The 12,257-nt window shown below is 40.0% G+C and overlaps 8 protein-coding genes across 8 annotated transcripts; 4 read left to right on the forward strand and 4 right to left on the reverse strand.

The window, feature by feature from the left end:
- Window positions 1-1,120, forward strand: VCUG_02430 (uncharacterized protein; the record flags this gene model as incomplete). Its single annotated transcript, XM_008077247.1, has 1 exon — window positions 1-1,120. A coding segment is annotated over one exon (1,044 nt), but the record flags the coding sequence as incomplete, so codon positions are not given.
- A 328-nt stretch (window positions 1,121-1,448) lies between these two features.
- Window positions 1,449-2,977, reverse strand: VCUG_02431 (uncharacterized protein). The gene has a single exon (XM_008077248.1). It carries the CDS (start codon window positions 2,952-2,954, stop codon window positions 2,106-2,108), a length of 849 nt encoding a protein of 282 aa, XP_008075439.1. The 5' UTR covers window positions 2,955-2,977; the 3' UTR covers window positions 1,449-2,105.
- Window positions 2,978-3,852: 875 nt separating this feature from the next.
- Window positions 3,853-4,287, reverse strand: VCUG_02432 (uncharacterized protein; the record flags this gene model as incomplete). The annotated part of the gene is made up of 1 exon (XM_008077249.1): window positions 3,853-4,287. One exon carries the CDS (start codon window positions 4,285-4,287, stop codon window positions 3,853-3,855), a length of 435 nt encoding a protein of 144 aa, XP_008075440.1.
- Window positions 4,288-4,621: 334 nt separating this feature from the next.
- On the reverse strand, window positions 4,622-4,939 carry VCUG_02433 (uncharacterized protein; the record flags this gene model as incomplete). The annotated part of the gene is made up of 1 exon (XM_008077250.1): window positions 4,622-4,939. One exon carries the CDS (start codon window positions 4,937-4,939, stop codon window positions 4,622-4,624), a length of 318 nt encoding a protein of 105 aa, XP_008075441.1.
- Window positions 4,940-5,299: 360 nt separating this feature from the next.
- VCUG_02434 (uncharacterized protein) lies at window positions 5,300-7,678 on the reverse strand (the record flags this gene model as incomplete). The annotated part of the gene is made up of 1 exon (XM_008077251.1): window positions 5,300-7,678. One exon carries the CDS (start codon window positions 7,676-7,678, stop codon window positions 5,300-5,302), a length of 2,379 nt encoding a protein of 792 aa, XP_008075442.1.
- A 388-nt stretch (window positions 7,679-8,066) lies between these two features.
- Window positions 8,067-8,513, forward strand: VCUG_02435 (uncharacterized protein; the record flags this gene model as incomplete). Its single annotated transcript, XM_008077252.1, has 1 exon — window positions 8,067-8,513. One exon carries the CDS (start codon window positions 8,067-8,069, stop codon window positions 8,511-8,513), a length of 447 nt encoding a protein of 148 aa, XP_008075443.1.
- A 1,566-nt stretch (window positions 8,514-10,079) lies between these two features.
- Window positions 10,080-11,294, forward strand: VCUG_02436 (uncharacterized protein; the record flags this gene model as incomplete). The annotated part of the gene is made up of 1 exon (XM_008077253.1): window positions 10,080-11,294. The coding sequence occupies one exon, from the start codon at window positions 10,080-10,082 to the stop codon at window positions 11,292-11,294; it is 1,215 nt and encodes a 404-aa protein (XP_008075444.1).
- A 338-nt stretch (window positions 11,295-11,632) lies between these two features.
- Window positions 11,633-11,977, forward strand: VCUG_02437 (uncharacterized protein; the record flags this gene model as incomplete). The annotated part of the gene is made up of 1 exon (XM_008077254.1): window positions 11,633-11,977. One exon carries the CDS (start codon window positions 11,633-11,635, stop codon window positions 11,975-11,977), a length of 345 nt encoding a protein of 114 aa, XP_008075445.1.
- Window positions 11,978-12,257: the final 280 nt, after the last annotated feature.

Consider the following 12,257-nt stretch of genomic DNA (forward strand, 5'->3'; position numbering starts at 1 on the left):
CAGCAGCGCCTTCTCTGTTACGACAAACATGCACAATGCGAAACGACAACAAGCTTTAAAAAGGATTTGCGTACTTTCCAAACTTTAAGTGCACTTAGTCTCAACTGGACAGGCCATTTAATAGAAAATAACAGCATATTAGACTTAAGATTGAGCACAGTAACAAAATTAGATTACAAATTACTTGGAATGTTTAAGAAGTTGAGAAGTCTTAGTGTTGATATGATGCATGATACCTGTAGTTACAATGGCAGCATAGATTTAGTTGAGGCAAATTATCTTTTTTTGATCAATTGCATAGCAAACATTGTGACACTAAGGGAATTAATGCTTAAAGATTTGCTGGTATCAAAGGTAATAAGTCAAGCACCAAACAAATTGCTATTTGTAAAGAATATTCAGTTATGTGGTATGATGTTTATTGAATCTGTTAATTCATATAAAGAAGATGCCATATGGGCGGCAAAACTGCACACTCTCTCCTTCCACATATGCGATCTTAGCAAGCTGTTCATATTTGTTCAGAATGTCAGACTGCCAAGTTTAAAGGAAATTATCATCGCTGATGGGCCTCATGCAACGAATATAAACTGGTCATCTTTTGGGAGTAGTGTTGATACGTGGAAGATTAAAAAGGTTACCCTTAATGGTTGCCACAGTCCCCGAGTAGTTACGCTTATCGGGACTCTTCGGGGCTTGAAAACGCTTGTAATTGTGAACTCGAGTGGTAGATTGATGACAACTCTACTCAAATCGCCAGCAATCAAATTAAAGATCAGGAGGTTAACTATTATAGGATCAGATTTGAGCCGTGAAGCGCTAAAAACAATATCCGCTTTCACACAATTACATTACCTGGTGCTCAATGGCGTTGATGTTGTTCCAAATTTCGACCACAAGATCTTCTCAAGTTTTAAAAGAAAAATTACGCTGTGCATTATCGATTCAAAACTTACTGCTGTGGATTTCTACGCAATCCAGTGCTATAAAAAAATAAAAAATATCCGGTGCTACGGCAGTGAAAGTAAGTGGGTAGTTGATTAGAACGGTAAAAATTTTATTTATTGATCACACAAAGAATCTTGTCTGGTTGTGCGGTCCCAAAAATAATTTTGATGTAAAACAAATCGGTAATCGTGCTTAAGATGGATGTTTGAATATTCGTTGTATTTAACACATGCCAACAGCAGTGTTCGTTAATTTCATCCTGTATCGACAAGATGAAATGTTTGATTGTCTATAAATGCTGAACCAACATGCAGGTCCAACACGTAATAGTAGTATTAACACTATTTTACGTTTTATTGTGTCCAAGACACGCTTAGCAGTTCGTTATAGACAAGATTAAAAGGACATGGTACTGAGTGTAAGCAGTTCTTAAAACGATGCTAAAAGACCTAAAACCAGTTAAAAACGTATTAAAAGAAGAAATTATCATTTTATAGGTCATTAATTTATCGGTTTTGTAAGCGGAGATAGCACAGCTAGTAACACATAATAATCTTGTTAAAATCGCTGCCTCCCCAGGTCAACATTAAAAACTTATTTTTTAACAACAGGTGTTATGTACCGGTATAGCTAGCACAATTTCATGCACGGTATATCTCACAAATATTAAACATGCACATTTGATCCAACACTTGCTCAGGTTATGCAAGTTTGTCTGGCTAGTATTGTTAACATGGTGTTTTGAACAGGAACGTACTGCCTTACACCGTACGATTGGCACATTCGATGGTTTTAGTGGATAGAAATGATAAATATCGGCATGAGAAAGCGACAGATTAACAAGATTAATTTTACCGAGGATAGAATACCACCCAGAACATGGTATTTGCTCCACAAGCCATTGTCTAGTACCGGTTTGTTAGCCTTAACTCTCTTTCCTTTACTGTTCTTGAGCACAAACGGTTCTAAGCTTGGTTGTTGCAAATTTTCAAATATTAGATAACAGCCCTGGACCTGCACAACAAACATCTTAACGATTGCAATGCACAAGCTACCGGTAAGAGAGCAGTTACATACAGCAAATATCTAAAACGCCATGTTAAACACGTGTGAAGATCTGGTTTGTGCTACCACAACAGCAACGGTAATTTATCACCTCACCTTTCCGCAGAAATCTTGAAATAGCGCCGTCTACATTCCTTGTTATTTCTTGCCATAAGATCCCCAATAATTTTCCATCTCCGTCCAAACTTACCAACTAGCTCCACCAATTGCTTATCATCCCCCTCGGTCCACTCTTTCCTAGCCACACTCAGAACATTCACGTATCGCTCTCGGCATTGCATATCGTTTCTCGTACCGATGTGTTCACTAACACTCATCCATTTTGTACCGTGTTTCTGAATGGCCTGCAGCAGTAGTTCGTCCTCCTTACTTGACCATCGGCCAGCATTTTTTTTCACAAGCTTCTTGTAGCATTGCAGACACTGTTGCGGTGTTTTATCTAAATATTTGGAAATCAGCACCCAATTATTGCCATGCTCACCGACCAGTTCCTTCAATTTCTCTATTTCAAAACATGAGAATTTGTCTTTTACCTTCTTTCTCAGCGCTAAAATCTTTCTCATAAGCACAATTGGCTGTATTTTGTTTTCTATGGCAAATTTTAGCAAATTAGTACCATTAACCTCATTTAGCGGTACATTTAATGCATCGCCATCCCTATCCAAGCAATACCTGTTCAAGTACCTGCCGTATATGTTGTATCTGTAGCCGTATATATTCTTTGTGCTTATCCATAGTGTGTTGTGGATGTCCATCAGCTCCGCCATGTTCTTTCGCCTCACAATGTGATCAATGTTAAAATTTGTACTTTTGTCCGTGGCCGAATACTTGAATGCAGACTTTTGTTTGACCTGTAACGCTTTTTTTATGACACCCAATCGCTTGTAAAATGATTTCAGCTGGTAATACCTCAGCAACAACTGCTTTTTGTGCTCGTTCATTCCAATTTTTCTGTGAACAATTGCGCGAATTGTGATGGGGATGAAAAACTCACAATATGTGTTTGGTTGATATTGGCTGTGGGCTGATAAATAAATGCGTTCGAACAAAATTAGCAGTGCTCTACCACAAGATTAACCTGATTGAGGAGATGAATGGAATGGTAGATCGAGATGCATGCATGTTGTGTGTGATGAAAAGAACTATTTAAGTAAATTTGTTTAAAACTGCGGTAAACGTATTCCATAGCGATAATATTATATAGCAATAAAATGTTGTTTGCTTTGCAAAAAGAAATATGATCGGGCTATTTAAAGACTATTGTGATGTTTGAGTGTGGAACTAAAGCTGTGGTATACGGAAGGAATGCTATTTACAACCAATTACGGAGAAGTAAAGCGAGGAGCAGTTGAAACAGTAAATGAGTTTAATTTGAAAATAGAAGACAGGATATTAATAGATAGAGGATGGTATCCCACAATCAAACATAAGTACCTATGAAAGGATCACAGAAAACTCTTTGCGCTAAAATGATGTAACAACATGAACCGAGCCGTGGTAAAGTACGTGTTACCTGGTAAGATGGTTCAAGAGAGATGGGTCACCACCATTTTATCGACAAAGCACGGATTTGTGGTTAAAACAGGAGTGATACGTGTAATTATGGTAATTTGGACAGATATTTAGTTGTTATTGGCCAGTTACACTAAAAGTATGAATTAATAGCTTTAACTAGTAATGTCACGTTGGCTATGTTCGCTAGAATATATTATTCTGTCAACTGCACTTGTTCCGGATTCTTTGATGAATCATTGGCAGCATTATTTCTGGCCATATCGCTATTAAATGCATGCAAAATGTTTCATTTCCAAGCCACACCAATACCGTAACACAGCCCCGTCATCCAAAGAACACTTTCTTGACCAGTTTTATGATATTTAACGTATAAAAAACGAATAAGCATAGGTAAAACATGGCTTTCAAGCACACCTCTCTCTTTCTGAATGCCATTTCATCTCTCAAATAGACCGGATTGACGAAATTCCACTCCTTCACAACCTTATATATTTCATACAAGCCGATAAGCAGCAGCAGGATAATTGTAGGTCTGAGAAAGTTCAGAACCATGAATATTAGCAATGGCACAGCCTCCGATGTAACCATTCTATTGAACTGAAAGGCTATATCGTACGATATTTTGTAGCTCTTCTCGAAATGTACGAGTGCCTCCAATTTGTGCAGTTCAATCGATGTGAGTATGAGCGATGTGAGGAACAGCAGCGATGTGTGAATTACTCCGAGCATATTTTGAAAGTTTACGATGCTTTTATACATTTTTTTGTGATCGTTTCATGTTCTCATAAACAAACACAACTGTAAATAAAAGTGCGTTTGCCAGGTGCCCATTCGTTGTAGGGCAGCTTTGATGCAGGTGTATCGCACGTGTTTAACGAATCAGGTATGGCCCATCAGCACACCCCCCTCACCAGGATGGTATTCCGAATCTGTCACCGATAAATACCGTTGAGCATCTCCTAACGGTAAGTCTTTTCATAGGCTCCTCTGTTCACGAGCACCTGATACAGTAATACATCAAAAACGGTGGTATATTCCCTACATATGGCGGTAAATAACATTTATACGTGTTGATGTACGTTGGCGTATCATATCAAATATGTAACAGCGTAAGAGCATTTGGTAATGGTAACAACACATTATTTCCTGTCACTTCATCGAGCAATACGCCATATATTCGCTCACAGTGATGAACTGGGAGTACAATCGTAGGAGGATCACTTCCCACCCGATTTACAGAAAGTACGCCCTTTAAGCAATGAGAATGTTCCGTAAGAACGCTGTTTAATGTTGGCATGAGGAGCAGGTACCTCAAAAATACGAACTGCCCCCTCGTTGAGCACAGTTCAGAGAACATGTGTTTATAAAACGCGGTCTTAACTGAGAGCTTTTCATTTTTGCAATAATTCATTTAGAATGCCATTGATCAGGCCTTGAGCGAAGTTCGCGTGTGAATAAATAACATGATTTTAGCAAAAAAATTGTGGAAGGGTTCTTCATGTCCATCATCATTGTGTGCATAGGTTGTGAAATGCTTTTGTTCGGTCAACGTACATCACTTGGTTACCATTAATTTATGGCACAGAAACATCCTCGGCCAACGGTTGTTCAACTAGCATGTCGTTTGAGCTGAGCTATGCACTAGAAAACCTGCCTACGTTCTTAAAAACGCATTTTAACTTTCCTTTTACACCAAATATTGAAGAATACACGTTCTTGTACCTTCGCCTACTAGTTTCATGGAATGCGCAAAGCACCGCATAGTCCGCTGCTACGCTCCTTTATCGCCCTTTATCCGTTCAAAAGCACTCAAAATGCTTCCTCCCTTCCGCTCGCCAACGCTCTTCAGCACATTTTCACCTACACCTAACCGCTCTAACACGCCCAGTTTGCCCACAATCTTTGGCCACACCATTTCATCAACCGTTCCCTTCCCAAGCAAGAAATACACACGAACATCCCTTCGCTGTCCGATACGGTGGACCCTATCCTCAGCCTGCAACAAATTGCCAGGGTTCCAATACAACTCACTAAAAATGACCGTGCTAGCCGCAGTCAGATTTAATCCTGTATTAGCGCTCGTTATTGAGAGCACAGCCACTTTTATGCTGTCATCCAACTGAAAAGAGTTCACAAGGCGCTGCCTTATGGTGCTGCTTACCGATCCATCTATTTTTATATGACCAACGTCCAAAGAATTGATAATGCCCGTTATCATGCACTTGTGGTGACAGAATATCACCAATTTGTTTGCCGTGCCTTTTATGTGTTTGTGAATGTAATTGTGTATGTACGTGATAACACTGCTCAATTTTATCTCTGCAGCCTGTGCGTACAATGCCATGATCGTGTGATCTACGTCATCTATACTGGTGATGTTGGCAGATGTGCTGCCGGTACCTGCACCTGCATTGTTTGTGCTGCTCACACCACTGCCAGCAGTACTGCCGGTACACTCCAACAGCACATGCTCACGGTACTTTCTCGGTAAGTCGCTCATTACGTCTTCCTTGGTCCTTCTAACCATCATCCCACCAATGACCAAGCTCAACTCATCGTAGTTACTGCACCCCTTGTGCCTCATAAACCTGTTGAACCGGCTCCTTCCATCCATACAGTACCGATTAGCATAATCATTGTAGTTAAAGCCTTCCAGCACGTAGATGAGCGGATACAGCTCAATAGGCCTGCTGAGTGCAGGTGTGCCGCTCACGAGTACCACCCTGTTCATCTTCTTTATGAACGGGAGCAGTGTCCGTGTACGTTTTGACTGCATGTTCTTCAGGTAATGGCACTCATCTACTATTATTACGTTTATCCTGCTGGTGGTTGTTAGTGTGCCGCTTACTTTTTGTGTGCCTCGGAGTGTATTAGACGTGGCCGTGGGGTCATTCGTACGGGCACGCTCAGAAAAGGTCTTAGTAGCAGCCGTGGTATCGGAGATAGCAACACCCGCATTACTGGTATCTGCAACCGTAGCAGGGTTAGCAGTGCTATTGTCCGCATTCCTTTCTTCATTCTTCTCACCTCTATCATTCCTTACGACCATGTTTTCAAAGTGCGCCACATTCTTGCTCAAAAAGTCGTAGGACACTACGAACACGCTTCCGTTGCCGATGTCTCCGATGTCTCTCACCACGCACACTTTCACTCCGCAAAACTTTTCAATTTCATCGCGCCAATTGTCCAAAAGCGATGCGGGTGCAACAATCAGCAAGGGCCACTCCAGCGAGTAGTACAGGGCAATGGAGAGCGCCTGTATCGTCTTTCCCAGTCCCATAGAATCTGCCAGTATTATCCGGCCGCCGTTCGATATCGCCTTGTTCACCGATTGTTTTTGGAACGGTAACAGGTACGTCTTTAGATGGACGAATGAGAATTTGTTGCTCGTGGTTGCCGTAGGGAACACTGCTCCGCTACTGACAGCGGTACTACACGCATTTAGCGATTTCTTGCTACTCATCTCACCATTATTCACCATCTCATCGCTACTCGTCCCTGTTATGTCCCTCTTAACCGGCCCACTCCCGTTGAAGACACATGTCCTAGCCACCTCTCTATCTACAAAGTCTTCATACTCCCTTTTCATCGAGTATTTATTCAAGATGCGTATGCTGTCGTTCGGTATTCGGTCAAACACGAAGATTTTACGAAGCTCTTTTATGGCTGCGCTATAATCACTCAGTCCTATGTGCCATGCGTTGCTTTTAACGTCATACTGAGCCGTCCTAAATTTTAGCATCGCTTGGAGCACTGCTTTTGAGGATGGTGAGACCGCAATTTTGTACTCTTTGGTCACTTTCAGGTTAATCTTCGTTTTTTGACCGGTTGACGAGGGAGCGGTACGGGAGGCATTGTCTCCACCATTACCGGCAGTGCCAATGGTAGGATTATTGGTATGGGAGGTACTCGTATGGACAGGATTGCCAACCACTCCGCTCTCGTTGTACTCTTTAACACTATTATCAACCATCTCAGCATCAATATTACAGCTCGTATTGCTATCCTTCCCATCCGGACATTCTCTAACATCATCGCTCGCTACTCTTCCATAGTTGTTGGCATTGTCTCTTTTGTTGCTTCTGATCATTCCAATCTCTTTATTTTGCTTCTCTACCATTCTTTTCAACATATCAGAGTTGTTTTTCATACGTGAGAAGGGCCAAAACTTATTTCGTATCAAGGACCCGAACAGGAGAACGGAATTAATGTATGGTGTGTGAGATGAGCTCAATAAGCAGGTTCTGTGTTAGCAATTGCACCATCTAACACGCATGGTAATGCGTGTTAACAAATGAGGTGCATATAACGCGTTATACACACAAAGTATTTTACCATCCAGGCATACTTAGCAAATCTTGCAAACTTGAACCGTTAGTACCGTGCTTCGTGTGAATAAATGCTGTAAATCACGTTCTTTTACCATACATGCGTTCTAACCCATTCTTATGGCCTAAAAGTGCAAATATTGGTATTTATATCAGCACACCTTGAAATATCCTTTATTTATTCTTCGTATTCTTCTTATCTGCATTTCCATGCCATCCGCTTGGTATCTCACTTCATTCATTTCCATACCGTTACTATTATCCATACCATTAACTCACCCACTTTTCCACCTTACACGACCGATCTCTTTGCCATCTCTTCTTATACCGTCAATTCCACCGCAAAATATTCCTTCGCACGGAGCAAAGATCGCTAAGGCTATGACTCAGTGCACTTTTCTATTTAATCGTAATTCAGCAGAACAACTCATCATTCACAGCATATACCTCATCACGCACAGCATATACCTCATCATTCACAGCATATACCTCATCATTCACAGCATATACCTCATCACGCACATTTGTAAAAACACCTACATTTCAATGCCACAGCATTTTCACGCATTCATACGGTTCTACGCCGTTCTTCGTACGTACAGCACTAAATTAATTGTTTTACACACCAAAGGTGCCCAACAAGTAAAAGTGGCTTGAAATAAAGCGAATTGTAATTTTGTGCAAAATTTTCTGTTACTGTGGATGAAAGTAGCGTACATATCATGTAAATGATAATTTTAGTTGGAGAAAAGATAATCGGTACCAAATATAAGAAGTTACTGGTATAATGCAACAGCGCTATAATACCGGCTAATGGAACAGACATAGTGTGGTGCAAAACGAATCATTGTAATGGTGAGCAACGGGACAGACCAAAAGAATAAATAAGAACGTTTACAACACCCGAAAAGTAAAATTCATAAATTAAACATGGCCAAATCCACGAATACAATGGTGGTTTATTCTGAGAGGTAATAAACGTGCATCCGATGAAAGATAAAAGCAAACGATACTCACAGGTTAAATACCCTGCTTCGTCACAGATGATGAGCGTTAAAACTTATTTTTTATCCACGCATATTAGTTCCGTGGTTTTATCGCACTATCTAAAAAATCACATCAAACATACGCACAATTATCTCCAAAGCACCGCTATTTACCTGTATAACGTACATAAGGCCCTTCAAGGCAACAACTAGCAGTTTTGTCTTGAAATCTTTTTTCTTTTTGGGAACGGTATCGCTCATTAACATGGGGAAAAATGATCGTATTTAATGGGGTGAGGTGCAATTACGAACATGCGAAAGAAATGGCAAAGATGGAACAAAAGGAGATAATACCGAGGTGTTCGCACAGATGATAAGTTGTTACGTGTAAATATTTATATGATAGCATGTATATGTTCCACATCGTACCACTTTGATCAATACTTGTTCAACTCACCGATATTGCTGTTGTTTAGCGCTTTTGCATTTGTTGCCACAGAAAGAATCGATAAATGCGTTTCAAACGAATCCAATTTAAGTAATAACATCAATGATTGGTTTGATGAAAGGACCTCTTACCATCTTAACCCTGTATGGTAATATTGAATTAACTGTGCTATCTACGATTTTAACGATGCAGCATGTTCACAAAATATCTATTATTCTACATTTTATTCATTTCCCCTTTCCGTCCTTTCTTTTCTCAATCGGTTTGATATCATATTTGGTATAAAGGACTTTTTCCACCACTACTCTTTCCTGTTGCTGAAAGACAAAAAAGCCATGATGTACGCATGACAGCGCTTCTTTTTGCAGTTTGTTTACTTAAAGCGCACCACCCCTCACATAAACAAAAAGAACAGCATTGCTGCTCACGTCCTTTGCCATAAATACCAAACTCTCATTTTCATTGTAGGGTATACACTGCAGCACACAACGTATACATGCTTACTATGGCATTTATCATTTACTCTTCTTTACTTTACGGCAATTTTTGAGGGCAGGCACGTACGGTAAGCGTTGTTTAATCTCTCATTACATCTAACCAAATTCACTAGCAAGTATTTTTAATGTTGCCCCCTACCAGCATTAAACAAAACACCTTTGTAAACAACGGTATGATAATGCAGCTCTAGCTATGGCAGTTATTAAGATGTTTTGAATAAAGCACGATTCTTATTTTTTCATGCACTGCATAAATGGTAAAGCTATAAAAGAAAACTGAACATAATAATGCATGATACTTCTTTTGTTTAAGCACATCGCTGCGGTGACCGTAGCAGCAATCTCCTTCGATGAGGGACCATCACAACATACCGATCAACTGCTGCAATACCTACGGTACTACAACCTTCCTGTGTGCTTTCACGTGGATCCGTACCGAATTAACGATGCAGACCTGATAGCAAGAATGGCAGAGCACCATGAAGTAGGCTTGGCCATTACAGAGGAGATCAAAAATGTTCGTGACATTGATCGATACATAGGGAAGTTTAAACGAATAACCGGTTTAGTGCCGCGTTTTGTACGATTGCCCCGTTTTGGATGGCCTGAATTTGCACAACAACATTGCGAACAAAAGAACTTGATTGTTACCACGCCGAGCCTCGACACAGAAGACATAGAACTGCCAAATTTTATTGATTTTCTTATTCCCACCCTGCTTTCGCTTAATGCAACAAATGAAGGCCTGTCACTGGTACTTAGGGATAGGTTTTTGTACTCGGTTGAATCTATAGGTGTTATTTTGCATGTTCTTTTCCACAAGAACATAAAGATCCTGCCCTTTACACGTTTTTATGCCGTAAACACGCAAATGAAGAGGGTAAAAGGTGATACGGACAAGAAAAGTGCACAGGATGAATTGGATGGAGACATTACCGTGGAAATGCATGCTGATGAACAAGAAACTGCTAACAGAATAAATAAGGACAGAAGCGAACAAATATACCAGGTAGAATGCGATGATGACGAAGATTTAAGAGACGGTGTAGCGCCGAACAGCAAAGAAAAAAACATTGAAACCGTTCTGATAGAGGACATCGGTGACGAGGATAACACCAACCATAGAAAGAAGGAGGAACGGTCATCAGGTGCCGGCATTTTTCCAAAAAATCCAAGAATCAGCACTTCTAAAATTAACTACAACATGATCAAGGACATAAAAGGGCTAGAACAAAGTCTTAAAAAACTAAGAAACTTCGACAGAAGAGGTAACCAGAAAGACTATGCCAGTGTGTCTCATGAAGATCATTCTTACACCTCGTCTCTAAGGATGCCCTACAACGAAAATAATACGAAGGTATTTGCTCTTGAGTACAAGATAGAGGATGAGACTAACGATCTGGACGCACGTAAGAAATTTGAAGAAGAGGGCTCTACTTTTAAAAGAAGTTCTAAGCTAAGTGACAGTAAGGATTTTTGTAAAAGAAAGCAGGGTAAAAGATTCTAAGGAAAGGAAAAGTGAATCGTCAAACAAAGAGGAGAATGACAATGATACAGTTACCGAAAAAACAACCAAGACACAAAGCAACGGATGCACAAATGCGGTATCCGTAGCAAGGAGTGTTGTATGGTGCATAATTCTTGCACTCACTGGGTTATTAGTTTAAAAATAAATAAAGGTCCAGGATATTCTTAAGGTGCTTGTAAAGGGAATTTCTTTGTTTATTACAACATTGCAGACTAGCATTTGTACTGTGTACAAAATGATAGGTATTTTTGACCGATGTTGGCATGATTTATAGTTTTTAAATATATCAATCTTTTGGGTTGTTTGCCCTCTATCGTATGAGTTACAACGGTATATTTTCAGATCAGAAAGTCAAAGCTTACCATCGGCTAGAGATGTTTCAAGAGTTATGTCATATACCATGTCGTGATGATGAGAATTTTGTATCCTTTGTGGACTTCTCCATTCTATCCACTAACGAGTCAACGCTTGCCATCTATAAAACTCCTGCTAGTACACCTCTTGGGTGCGTGCTGAGACTTCTTAATCATTTTCATAAGTATTCCGCAAAGAAAGATTTGAACCGATGCCCTTGTGAGCAAATGATATTTTGGATCGTATTGAGAAGTAAAGTGATGAAGCAAACGAGTCGTTTGTCTATGGAAACGGGTGGAGATAATTAAGTAATAGGCTTAGATGATTATGTTTCTTGTACGTAGTTTTTGTTGTTCTCATAACCGGTAAATAGAAACTTTTAGACCACATCAGCTTTAAAGAAAAGTTCTTTTAGAGCATTAGGTCTATCTTAGTAAAGATAATTAGTTAAGCATAAAAGAAGAAAAGAACAGAACAACCGTGTGGATCAATCTGTATGGTTATGTTGAAACAAGCCTCAAATACATTTTGTTTTTGAAGATGATCAGGATAAGGCTGGCAGTGATTTCATAATTTTCGAAAGCATAG

This window comes from Vavraia culicis (assembly GCF_000192795.1).
Source record: "Vavraia culicis subsp. floridensis unplaced genomic scaffold supercont1.63, whole genome shotgun sequence".
Lineage (NCBI taxonomy): Eukaryota > Fungi > Microsporidia > Pleistophoridae > Vavraia > Vavraia culicis.

What these genes read in the sequence shown, in the direction of transcription:
- VCUG_02431 (XM_008077248.1), bottom strand. Translation starts at nt 2,954, where the DNA reads ATGAACGAGCACAAAAAGCAGTTGTTGCTGAGGTATTACCAGCTGAAA.